The following is a 12,875-nucleotide window of genomic DNA, read 5'->3' as shown; positions in this document are numbered from 1 at the left end:
CATTGAAAGTTCAGGATCAGTGTAGATGACCCTTTAAAGACCTTACTTACTCCATGGTGGGAATGTAAATTGATACTGTCACTATGGAGAACATTATGGATACTGCTTAAAAAACTAGGAATAGAATTGCCATATGATGCAACAATCCCACCATTGGGCATATACCCTGAGAAAACCATAATTGAAAGAGCCACATGTACCCCAGCTTTCATTGCAGCACTATTTACAACAGCTGGGACATGAAAGCAACGTAGAGGTCCATCGACAGATGAGTTAATAAAAAAGTTGTGGTACATACATACAATAGAATATTACTCAGCCATAAAAAAGACTACATTCAGTCCTAATGAGGTGGATGAACCTAGAGCCTGTTATACAGAGTAAAGTAAGTCAGAAAGAGAAAAACAAATATCATGTATTAACACATATATATGGAATCTAGGAGCCTATTTGCAGGGCAGCAGTGGAGACGCAGACATAAAGAACAGACTTGTGGACAAAGTGAGGAAAGAAGTGGCTGGGGCCCATCGAGAGTGTAGCGCGGAAACATAACTTACCATATGTAAACTAGATAGTGAAAATTTGTTGTATGATGCACCGAGCTCAAGTCAGGTGCTCCGTGACACAACCTAGGGGGGTGGGATGGGTAGGAGGTGGGAGGGAGATTTAAGAGGAAGGGGGCATATGTGTACCTATGGCTGGTTCATGTTGTTGTATGGTAGAAACCAACACAATATTGTAAAGCAGTTATCCTCCAATTAAAAATTTTAAAAATACATGTATAATATTTCTATATATGCTTAATGTTGATTATGAAATAAATGTGATTCAGTTCAGTCGCTCAGTCGTGTCCGACTCTTTGCGACCCCATGAACTGCAGCACGCCAGGCCTCCCTGTCCATCACCAACTCCCGGAGTTCACTCAAACTCACGTCCATTGAGTCGGTGATGCCATCCAGCCATCTCATCCTCTGTTGTCCCCTTCTCCTCCTGCCCCCAATCTCTCCCAGCATCAGAGTCTTCGCATGAGGTGGCCAAAGTACTGGAGTTTCAGCTTTAGCATACAATAATAATTGTATAATTATTACACCATCTACTCCCATAGCTGCATCTTACACTTTGTGATCATCCAGAACATTGCTTCTTTTGAAATCTTAGGCTTCACTATCCCATGAGCAGGCCCCAACTTCTTAAACTTCCAGCTCTTTTAGTTGTTTACTTCCACTCTAACCATTCTCTGATTGTATTAGATTCTGGTACTTTGACTCCTAGTTGTGAGGTGTGTGGCAAGTAATTTCATGTTTGTTTATTCAGTAAATGTTTATTGAATACCTGACTGTCTTAGGGATATAATGGTAAACAAAATTGATCTGAACCCTGCCTTTATGAAACTTAAAGCTTTCTGAATGGTTACAGACATTAAGAAAGCATTAAACAAATATATAATTACAAACTGTGATAAGTGCTATAAAGGAATGAATTAGGAGCCATAAGGAGAAAATAAGAAGAGGAGGGGACTTCCCTGGTGTTAAACAAGTGGAAAGGAATCTGCCTGCCAATGCAGGGGACACAGGTTCAATCCCTGGTCCAGGAGAATTCCGCATGCTACAGAGTAGCTAAGCCTCCTGCACCACAACTACTGAAGCCTGTGTGCCTAGAGCCTGTGCTCCGCAACAAGAGAAGCCACTGCGATGGGAAGCCCATGCACTGCCACGATGAGTAGCCCCTGCTTGCTGCAACTAGAGAAAGCTCACACACAGCAATGAAGACTCAATGCAACCAAAAATAAATAAATTCTTTTTAAAAAGAGGAGGAAAGCACTTTAGACTGAATGGTGAAAGAGGGGCTTTCCAACGTGACCTCAAAATGGAGACCTAAAAGACTGGAAGTCCCTTGCCATGCAAAGAGTTAGGGGAATAGTATTTTCAGTTGTAGGAGCAGAATGTGTAAAAGCTTGAGGCAGGGATCAGCTTGATGAGTTAGAATAATTGAAAGGTTTTTGTGACTGGAATTCACTGAGGCAGGTAGCCTGAAATGAGGTTGGCAAGTTAAACAGGGACCAGCTGAATCAAGGCCTTGCAAGTCATTTTTAAGAGTTTGATTTTATTCTGAGTGTTTCTGGAAATAGTTGAAAGGTTTTAAGATGGGATGATATGGTCTGTTTTATGTTTTAGAAAGATAATTCTGACTTTATCATGCAGAACAGATGGGAAGAGGCTGGAAGAGAAGCAGGACAGCACTTAAGAGGGAACTTATTCATTGTTTAGAGCCAGTGCTGGCTTGGGTTATGATAGTGTGGCAAAAAGGCAAGGAGTAGATTTGAGAAATGTGTTCGCAGTAGAAGTACCGGGATTTGATGGTTCGATGTGGAAGATGACAGAGACGGAGGAGTCAGGAGTGACTCCCGAGTTTTCCAGTATGAACAAATTTGATATGCCACCTCTTGATAAGTGTGTGTGTGTAAGAGAGAAAGAGCATGACAGAGAAGACATTTGAAGATAAATGAATCTGGAGTCCAGAAGAGTGACCTGGGTTAGAGATAACACATTTGGGATTTGTTCCACCTAGAGGATATTTATTTATTTTTATTTTTTTAGTTTTCATGTGAAGCAATGGGAATGAATGAGAGAGGAAGAGAGAAGAAAGAGGAGGGCCTGACACTGGGATGCAAATCACAAATTACAACATTTTTTAATTGATTTTTTTCTTTTTAAATTTAAACATTAAAATAGATTTAAGGTTTTCTAAAGGCCATCTCACTTGCTTTCAGATAACTTTCTTTGTGGGAGAGAAGGAATATAGTTCTGCTACTACAAAGGAATATAGTTATCCTCCCCTGGGAGGATAGGGGATGAGGAGCAGAGGGAGGGGCTCAGAATTTATATGTTCTCCAGATTGTTTCCTGCCTGGAGTAATTCACAGTATGCCCATTATTAGTGTTTCTCATCTTTCATGTGTGTAGAGAAGAAAAAAGGTTGAGAGTCTCTGCTCTACAGGATAAATTTCATGGTAATCTGAAGTTTTCCGTAGTCTGGTTTCAGCCTGCCTATTCACATTCATCATACCATTCCCCTCCAACCACCATGCATGCTGTATTCTATTGTTACAATTTTTAACTCATAATTTCCATTTTTATTGAGCAGATAGACTAATATTTTAAGTCTCTGTTTCAGGTAAAGCTTCCCTTGATTCCCTCAGGAGAACTTTGGTATTTGTTTATATTCCCAGTGTGCATTGCTTGAGGCAATTGTTTTATTAAATTTAAATGTTTTTCTTGCATTGACTGCTCACCAAACTAGTCTTCTTGACAGAAGGGATTGGTTTTTTTCTTTACGCCTCTTTTAAGAAAGCATTTGAATGTTTGAGTTACATTTCTGACTGTCTTTGAGTAGGCAAATACAGCTTACATTTCCTTCTTATAAGACAAACTTTGGGATTTAGAAAATATAGCGAGCAAGAAAATAGTTGAAGATGTCTTTCCCAGATCTATTTTAATAGGTATTAATAGTTAAAATATACTTTTTAAAATTGTGGTAAAGCAACCTCTGAAGTATATTCTTTCTTATCAGCCCCAATGTTGTTCAGTCACGTCCAACTCTCTGTGACCCCATGGACTGTAGCCCTCCAGGCTCCTCTGTGCATGGGATTCTCCAGATAAGAATTCTGGAGTGAGTAGCCATTCCCTTCTCCAGGGGATCTTCCTGACCCAGGGATCAAACCCCGGTCTCCCTCATTGCAGGCAGATTCTTTACCGTCTGAGCCATCCAATTAGAGCCCTGGAGTGGAGAAATCCATCAAGGTAACCCAGAAGTTCTAGACACAGATAATTGGCCCAAAAGCTTGATATTTAATTAAAAGAAATATTCCTGGTAGTGAAGGAAATAGAAACTGATCTAATGGAATTATTCTGGTTATTTGAATTAACATGTCTATAGAATACCTGAGAATATTTAAATTTTATTTGGAACCATTGATAATCAAAAAATAGGTTAGAAGTATTGTAAAACTTCACTGTAAATTTCTAGTCTGGAATTGATTTATTCTGTGATTAAATCAATCAGTTTATTCTGTGATTCAGTTTGTGTCTCCTGCATTGTTTAGGGCCAGTGCTAGCTTGGGTTATGATAGTGGGGCAAAAAGGCAAGGAGTAGATAAAGGAAAAAAATAGCATAGCAGGAAAAAAACAGCAATTTCTATACCCATTGAGTATTACAAACTTTTACTGCTCTGATACATTTCTTGGAGCATTTTCACTAGATTTGAAGAAAGAATTAGATAATGAACTCATTACAGTTAAAAAAAAAGTTCAAGTTAAAAAAACAAACTTTGACATTCTTCCTTTTAGCTTTCAGTGGGAATCACTTATGAAGCCATTCTATAATTATCACATGGAATTCATTACTTGCCGGAGTATAACAGAAAAAATTATCCTGAGAGTCAGCAAGTACAAACAACATTTCACAACATCAGCTTGTGTACTGCATATTGTTCTGTAACTATATACTTAGCTTTCTGGTGAAAAACTCTCATTTATGTCTTCCTTTCTTTTATAGGAATATATTTGTCCCAGATGTGAATCAGGTTTTATTGAAGAAGTGACAGATGATTCCAGGTATAGTACAAGCCCATGAATAAATCAGGCATTCTCTTATCAAAATTATGTTTTTTAACATCAACTGAATGAATAGAAAGAAATTTGTTTTATAACTTACACTCTCTGCTGAGAGAGAAGAAAAGTAGCAGAGCAAAGGGGAAGAAAAATGGGGAAATTGGGAAAATGTTGTGATAGTAGGTGTCTTGAGATCTACTGTGGCGTTCCTGGGAAACCTCTGTATCCCTATCAGAGTAAATTTGGTGAGTTTTCGTATATTTTCTGAGACTTTAGGGTTTCTCTTGGATTATTGGTTGGTTTTTAGTGACTACTCTTGCCTGAAAGTAGATTGCTCTTATACCCCTTTGGTGGGCTGGGGAGCAACTTCTGACAAAGATTGCCTAGTAAGATAAACAGGCTGTTCTAGCCAGGGAAACTGAGTTGTTATTCTTGAGGAAGCCTTGGGCCCCTTGTGCTTATTAGGATTATTGTGGTCAAACATACCATCTTGCATGCTTGAAATTGGCTCTTGTTGCTCTTACTGATGGTATACAACCTATAAAAGGGGAAAGTTATTTCTGAAAGTGACAGTGTTACATATTCCTTCTTGGTTAATATGAGTAAAACTATGAAAGTATAATAAAAAGTAGAATAGTGTTGATAGGAGGGCTTCTTTTAATATTGGAATGACTTTGGGGGTTTTAATGACAGTAAATAATTCCTTTACTGTTGCTGTTGGCAGAATATAAAGTTGAAGTTCCCTTCCACAACCAGGAAAAACTACACATTTTACAGTATGTACAATCAGTTTAACTTTATTAACGATCAGTGATTATTATATGTATAATCTGACCTGAAGCTTCTGGGGCAACATATGGCATGAAGATCTAGTTTGCTACAAACACTTGATGTAATAATCTTGGTTTTAAATAACACAATACCAGCTCAATCTATAAGATTAGCATGAAGGCAAAATTAGCGATTTTGTGTGGATGGCATGCTAACTTGGGATAGCTTTTTATTTGTGCTGTTATAATTGCATCATATACTTGTTTCAAGCAGGGTATGCTCTGCATGTGTTATAGAGCATGTTGTGTTTTGGGGGAGCGTTTTTTTCAAAGGTTTTGAATACTAATCCTGGTTTCTACAAGATGAATCTTTTCTAGAAGGAAACTGAATTCTATGGATCCTGCTCTCACTTGACTTAATCTTTTATTTGTGCTTTTGTGAGTCAAAGATTGTCTTGTACAGGTGCTATTGGTAGCAGATATTCAAATACAAAGGTGATGTCTTTTGAAAGATCAGTGTTTTAAATAGTTGAAGAAATCTGCTTAGAATCAGTGTCTTAGAGGTAGCAGGGTATTTATTCCCTTCTATAAAGTTTATGAACATTTGCTGATTTGAATACTTAGCAATTACAGTGTTATGTAGTGGATGGTAAAAATTAATGAGAGCAAGTCCTTATGTGAACATTGGATAATGGGTTCCATTTGCTGTTAGACATTCATCTGGAGGAACATCTTGTAAATTTACTTAAGCTTTGTAACATTTCTCAGAAAAATGTAATTGTTTTTACTGTCCCTTCTCTGTGATTAGCCCTGTCATTCTTTTTTAAAAATTATTTATTTGTTTGTTTATTTGTGGCTGTGCTGGGCCTTTGTTGCTGTGCATGGGCTTCTTACTAGGTGCTGCGAGCAGGGGCTACTCTAGTTGTGGCGCTCAGGCTTCTCATTGTGGTGGCTTCTCTTGTTGTGGGCCAAGGGCTCTATGGCCAGTGGGCTTCAATAGTTGTGGCACGTGGGCTCTACAGTGGGGCTCAGTAGTTGCAGCTCCCAGGCTCTACAGCACGGGCTCAAGGGTTGTGGTGTACAGACTTGGTTGCCATGCTGCATGTGGGATCTTCCTGGATCGGGGATTGAACCCATGTGTCCTGCATTGGCAGGTGGATTCTTCACCACTGAGCCACCAAGGAACCCCAGCTCTGTCATTCTTAATATACAAAGGAATTTTAAGGAAAGGGAAGGCTGGGGGAGTTGCAGGGATAGAAGAACCCTAAAAGAAAGAGTTGATAACTTTAATTACCAAAGATACCTGAATCCTTGAAGCTATCAATATATGGTAAAGGCAGTAAGAGCCCTGGAAGCCTTTCTAGGCTTGAGCAATAAGATAGATACACAGTGGTAATTTAATTATTTATCTAGCATAGAGGTACTGGTAATTTGGGGCTTGTTCTACAGAGGAAGTGTTTTTTTACAAAAGACATTTTAACTTCTGAAACAAATAACAGTTGTCAAATGGTTTCTAATCAGAGAATAAGGCTGCCATAGACAGAGAATGGCATTAGCTTTCGTTTTTTCACTTTTGGTTCCAGACTAACCAGGGTGTGTGTGTTTTCTCAATGAGCTGAGTGCAGTGCCTGGATTACTACTGTAATTCTGAAAATGAAAGCTGCCCTAGTAATTTGTGTACTTTATATCATTGGCGTGAGTGTGTGCATGCGGGTGTGCTAATGTGTGTACTTTTGTGCCCTTGTATGTGTCTTGAAGTAAAAGTGATATCCAACAATTCTTGTGATTCTTTCCATCCCCCTTCTTTCAAAGTGTTTTAGCCAGTTTTCTGTCTTTGCAAATTTCATGGGGACAGTGGGATCTAATATTTTTTCCTGGTCTTTGGGAGTTAGTTTACACATGCAATATTAATTCAGTAACGTTTACTTTTGAGTTTTCAATGCAGGATATAATAAAGCAGTGTTATCATAAGTGCTGAGTGCTCTGTATAATGGCTGATACATAATAAATACATGTATTTGTGGTATTAATAAAATACAGTCTTTACTGTCTGAACTTTATGTTTCTGAAAGAAGGGTGAGAAGTAGAAATGGATGAAACAAGTTCTAGATATGTATAATACAAGGTCAAATTTAGAATCAAAGTCAAGAGTGCAGAGGGCTGTGGAAGAGTCTTGTTTGGTGAGTTTAGTAAAGTCTTAATGGAGGATGACTCTGAGGGGTGGGTAAGATAATCACCATCAGAAGAAAAAATATGTATTGAGCCCTTTTATAAGATGCTAAATATTGTACCAGACCCCTTGCATTACTAATTTTTAATCATTTCTAGTAGTTTCAAATGTTGTGTGTTCATCTGATGGTTAGTGGTTTTTTTAGTGAAATATTATTTGGAGAATCTAGTTTTATTTTTTAGCTTCTGAGAATAAATATTTTTCTTCCTTTACTCAGATTTGAGTTGCATTGCTGGCTGTGGGTCCTTCTTCCTTCCCTGTGATGGCCCCTGTCTCTAATTTTCTTCACTTGGTTTATCCTTGATTTTGTAGTTTGTTATAGTATTTTTCATAGATTAATCCACATGCAAGTTCTTCATAATTTCCTTTGTAGGTGTCACATTGGAATGAGTTATTTTTCCTTATTGGGATTTGTTCTCACTGTACCATTCTATATTTAGGTTCTGGGAGGGAAGCTTACTCCTGGGAATAGAAAATAGAATCACTTCTCATTGCTTTTTCTCTTCAGTTTTTTAGGTGGTGGCAGCAGCACATCAACACAGTTTTCCGAGGTAAGTGTTCCTTTGGCTCTGTGGATTCTTTAGGTAGTGGCCTCGTGCTACAACGGTGACAGTGCAACAAAACCTCAGAATGTTTAAGGGAAATGTAGGCAAGAGTAGTCTTAGAAGGATTTGTGTTCAGTAGTTGGGGCTTTGGCATGTTATTTTTAGTAAACCTTTGATTAGGAGGTATTATCAGTTATTTTCTGCTTCTATATTGTGTATATAGTGTGAGAATGTAAAGCTTGTGTTTTTTTTTTAATAACTGTGTGCAGACTCTCAGTGGTGTGACAGTCAAGTAAAGAGCAGGGGATGAGTTATAACTGAAGTCACATTGAGGCACAGTCTACAGTTTTACACAGAGGAACTGGTTTCTAGAGATTACCTTTAATGAATATGGTAATTTGGTATATGTTTTGGAATTTGGGTGCCAGATTAAGGATAAGATATTTACTTGCCTTCCAGGTCTCACAATAGGACCTATAGTTAATTTCCAGTTCTTTATATAATGTGGGTTCTCTTACCGCAAAGCACAAACTCTGGGGCATGTGGGCTTCAGTAGTTGTGACAGGTGGACTCAGTAGATGTGGCTCTCGGGCTCTAGAGCATAGGCTCAGTAGTTGTGGTGCACAAGCTTAGTTGCCATGTGACATGTGGGATCTTTCTGAATCAGTGAGCGAACCCATTTCTCCTGCATTGGCGGGTGGATTCCTTACCCTGGAGCCACCAGGGGAGCCCTAAGGTGTACAGTTTTAAGTAACACTAAGTACTTTTTGTTTATAAGCATTAAGAGACTATATCTCACAAGGGTAGACCCCTCTGCCTACAGAAAACACTGGTTTGCTTTTGCTCCTACTGCCATATAGTTTGGTTAGCTCTAGAAAGCTAACAGATGCTAAAAGAAAAAAAAAATTAAATCCCATAATCGGAATTTCTTTGATTTCAGAATCACATTAACCTTTTTTGGAAATAGTTCAAGTTTTGAGAACAAGCAAAACTTCTTAGTATTTATTTGTGTATAAAGTAAAACTGTATTTGCAGGTGTGTCTGAAAACTGGTATTCAGTAAGAAGCCCATAAAACCCTAAGCTTCTCTCCTTTATCCTCTGAAAATTATTTTAAGACTTGCAGCTCCCAGACTTTTTTTTTTTTTTTTTGCTACACCGTGCAGCTTGTAGGATCTTAGTTCCTACAAGGAACTAAGGAACAAACTAGGTTTGTTCAAACAAACCAGGGATTGAACCCAGGCCCCAGTAGTGAAAGCACCAAGTCCTAACCACTGGGCCACCAGGGAATTCTCAGCTCCCCAGATTTTTTGTGTTATTAGATATATAGTCAAGAAACTTAATGTTTGGGTAACAATCCTGTTTTAGTAAGGGTATTTTCTTTTACTTATGGTCTGTGGTACTTCCCAATATCCGGTATTAAGCTTTTTACTTAACTCTGAACTGACTTGGTATGTGGGTTGGTTAGTGTGATTCAAGATAGATTATGTCTTTAAACTCCCATTTTCTTGTTTTGATGGATGAAAAAACATTACTTAAAATTGATTCTGCTCACCAGGCATGAAAGCCTTTCCAGTTTTAGTATTTTTTTTTTCCTTGTGTGTGCTATTCCCGATAACACAGATTGTCACTTACTGGTTATACATATGCAGAGGAAAAACTTCATCTGATTTTCCTTAAGTGTTCTCTTTTAGGAGATGGAAATACAAGTTTTATAGTTATGACTCACTAGGAGAAGATGCATTCAGAAGAAAAATAAATATATATATTTAGTCAGTTTCCCAACTTTAGTAATGCTAAATCTGACACTGCATGAGTTATCCTTCAGGTGTTGAAGTAATTTTGCCTAGTTATAGCCTGTGACATCATGTTCTTCAGGATTTGTAGCGAGGGCATGATTACACCCAGTTTTCCCTTGTCATCAAAGGGAATATTTCAGTTTTCTCCTTTTAAAATATTTTGCACTTGTATAGAAAAAAACCTGTCTTTTAATATTGTATAAGTTGTCAAGGATTAAAAAAATCAGCTAAGAAGTATATATTGAGTGCACTTCCAGCACTCTGCTAGAAGTTAGGGCAAGAAACAAATGTTACAGTTGCCTTGAGTGCAAGGAACTTATAATTTAGTTGGGGAGCAAGTGCAAACATATGAAACAAGTATGGATACAAGAAAGAATGTACAGAGGGTATAATAAACTTACTGTGGGGTGTATGTGACAGACAGTAGAAAGGACAGATTAGGTGTGCTGCTGTCTTTGAAAAGACTAAGATGTTTAGGAAAAGAAGTCAAATGACATAGTGATATGCCCAGATCCAGATTGCCTGAGTTTAAATCCTGGGTCTACTGCTTACTGACTGTGTAACCTGGGCAAAATTACTTAGAATTTTTCAGTGCCTCTGTTTCCTCCTTTGTAAATTGGGGAAAATAATAATACCTACCTCCGGGTTGTTGTGAGGATTGAGTTGATACATGCCAGGTGTGTGGGCCAGTGTGCCTGCCGTATAGTGAGTGCTTAATAAATTTTAGCTGTTAATAATACTTCATGGAGAAGGTAAAACAAGGCTTCGAGTACTAGAGCCTCAAAAGGTAGGTGGAATTTAGATAAACAAAGAGATGAGAAAACACAAACACTTTTCCTCTAGACAGCGTTCTTAGGCTTTAAGTTCATAATTATACCCATATCCCTAGAGGAGAAGCCTGGAAAGAAAATTATGTTTGGAAACAAGAGTTGTTTTTCTTTTCTATATTTCAGTTGATAATTCCAGCAAATGCTTATGCTCAGTTTTGCTCTATTTTTCTTCAGAGTTGCTTGTACAATGAAGAGATTATTTTCTTAATTAGTATTTATTAATGCTGGATTCTTAAAACACTAGATATATTAGAAGAGGCTTAGTTCAAGCATGCATATGTATATGTGTGTGTGTATGTGTGTGTGTGTGTGTATATATATATATTTTTTTTTTCCTGAATGAGATCTGGGGTGGGGGAACAGGAAGAGTGGATGAGGATGGAGAAGAGTTGCCAGTGAAATGGGAACTATGTTTGAGTAATGTGTGAGGGTTGGTGGAGAGTGAATTTAGAAATGTTGTTAACAGATTGTAGAGAGAGAGGACATAGCTATACTGAGGCCCCTGTTGATAATCTGGGGAATTGAGCCCATTGCTATCTGAGCATTTAATTGATTACTTGAAAGCTTCTGACCATGACCTGGTGCCAGTGAGACATCTGATCTGAAAGTCGCAGCTTTCCTGAGTATATCACTTCAGTGCAAGAGTGGCTATGGCTTCTGATTCATATTAGCAAAAATAAGATAGATGGTTTTCTAGAAAAAGAACTCCCAGGTGTTCAAGAAGGCAAGGTGCTCTGAGCAGCCTGATTTATATTTATTTAAATAAAATTTGTTTTGGTACATATGCAGCATTGCATTGGGCAATAAAAAAGGTGTTAAAATGCATCTGGAGTTCCACTATTCTAAGAGCCCCCTTTCTTTATATATTTCCTTTCAGGTTTTGTCCTGAGGCATAGATACTGAAAGATACTATAACAACGTTAATAAGATTTTTAAAAAGTCTTCCATATTATCATTACCTTATTTTTTATTTCATCCTTTCCTTCCCTCCCTTTCTCATTTTCTTTCTTTCTTTCTCATACTTTCCATTTCTCACATTCATGCTTCATAACTGTTTTCAGATATAATCATAGAATATGCTATGTTATATTTCTGATTTTTAAAATTTACTTAGGATTATAGCACAATTTTTTTTCTTATCTTTTCATAATTATAAGAGTTATATTTTATCACTTCATATTCTTTCATGAATTCTCTATATTAAACTGTTATCCTGTATTAAAACATGTCTGGCTATACATGATGGTTGATCATTGATCATACCTCTTCACTTCATCTCAGAGTCTAGAACATGTTGAGAAGTAAAGCATGGATGCTAGGGAGATGGAAATAAAGATTTAATTTTTATTCAGTGAAATTGAAAACCGCATTTGATCTGTGGCCAAATGGACATCCTAAGTCTGCACAGAATGTCCCTCCTGAGAATTAGAGCCAGCAGAGCAGGCACAAATACTCAGAACCACTTCTTTGGCCTTTGTGCAGGGCCCTTATACATGAACTCCATCAACTGGAGAAATGTGACTTAGCAGATGTTAGGTTTTTACAACCTACCAATCAGGTACATCATTTCTCTGGTAGGAAAAAGTAATGAGGAATGAATAAAGAGGTTAGAAGTGGACGTGAAAGCTCTTGGGTCTTCCCTTCTCACCTTTGAGTTTAGTAATTCAAGTCTGTAGTTAGCGAGGATCTGGGACTAGTACCTCTGGCATTTAGGCGAGGAGATGAGTAGTCTGGGAGGGCAATATTATGTCTACCTTCATGAAGTCTCTCTCCAGTACCAACTATGGTCTTTTTGTGTATGCTCCTGGGACCTGTGGAGAAGGCTCTGAAGTAATCAAGAACAACATTAAATTAAGCTGAGCTAAATAAAATTGTTGATATTCTATTGTTCTTGACTTACAAAGATGGTAATTTTAAATGATTAAACCTAGTAAAAGTTAAAGATTTCAAATCTTTAACTTTCTTTTCCCAAGTAAGTCTTCCTTTTAGCTGTTTGCTTTTCTTCTCAGTCTCAGCCAGAAGGCTTGTACTCAAATGCTGGGTAGAGTTTGGATTCTTTAAGCAGCTGCACCCTGGATGTGCTCGTAAAGGTTG

General features: G+C 37.8%; 1 protein-coding gene across 10 annotated transcripts in view; it reads left to right on the top strand.

Annotated features, from left to right (window-relative positions):
- RNF115 (ring finger protein 115) overlaps window positions 1-12,875 on the top strand; it is a 66,339-nt gene that overhangs the window by 16,793 nt on the left and 36,671 nt on the right. For 5 of the 10 annotated variants that reach the window (XM_086392269.1, XM_086392273.1, XM_086392272.1 and 2 more), the window contains 3 exons: window positions 4,554-4,612; window positions 5,334-5,385; window positions 8,118-8,160. In XM_086392269.1, coding sequence (XP_086248395.1) covers window positions 4,603-4,612; window positions 5,334-5,385; window positions 8,118-8,160 — 105 coding nt within the window. In that variant the 5' untranslated portion in view covers window positions 4,554-4,602. Of the gene's footprint in view, window positions 1-4,553; window positions 4,613-5,333; window positions 5,386-8,117; window positions 8,161-12,875 lie in introns of those variants that run through there. The other 5 variants (XR_015160901.1, XM_086392267.1, XM_086392268.1 and 2 more) reach the window with 2 other exon arrangements.

Source organism: Bos grunniens, chromosome 3 (assembly GCF_055505025.1).
Source record: "Bos grunniens cultivar Pamir isolate PY7600 chromosome 3, Bosgru_T2T1.0, whole genome shotgun sequence".
Lineage (NCBI taxonomy): Eukaryota > Metazoa > Chordata > Mammalia > Artiodactyla > Bovidae > Bos > Bos grunniens.
Note: the sequence above shows the minus strand (reverse complement) of the source record. Positions and strands in the feature narration are given on the sequence as shown.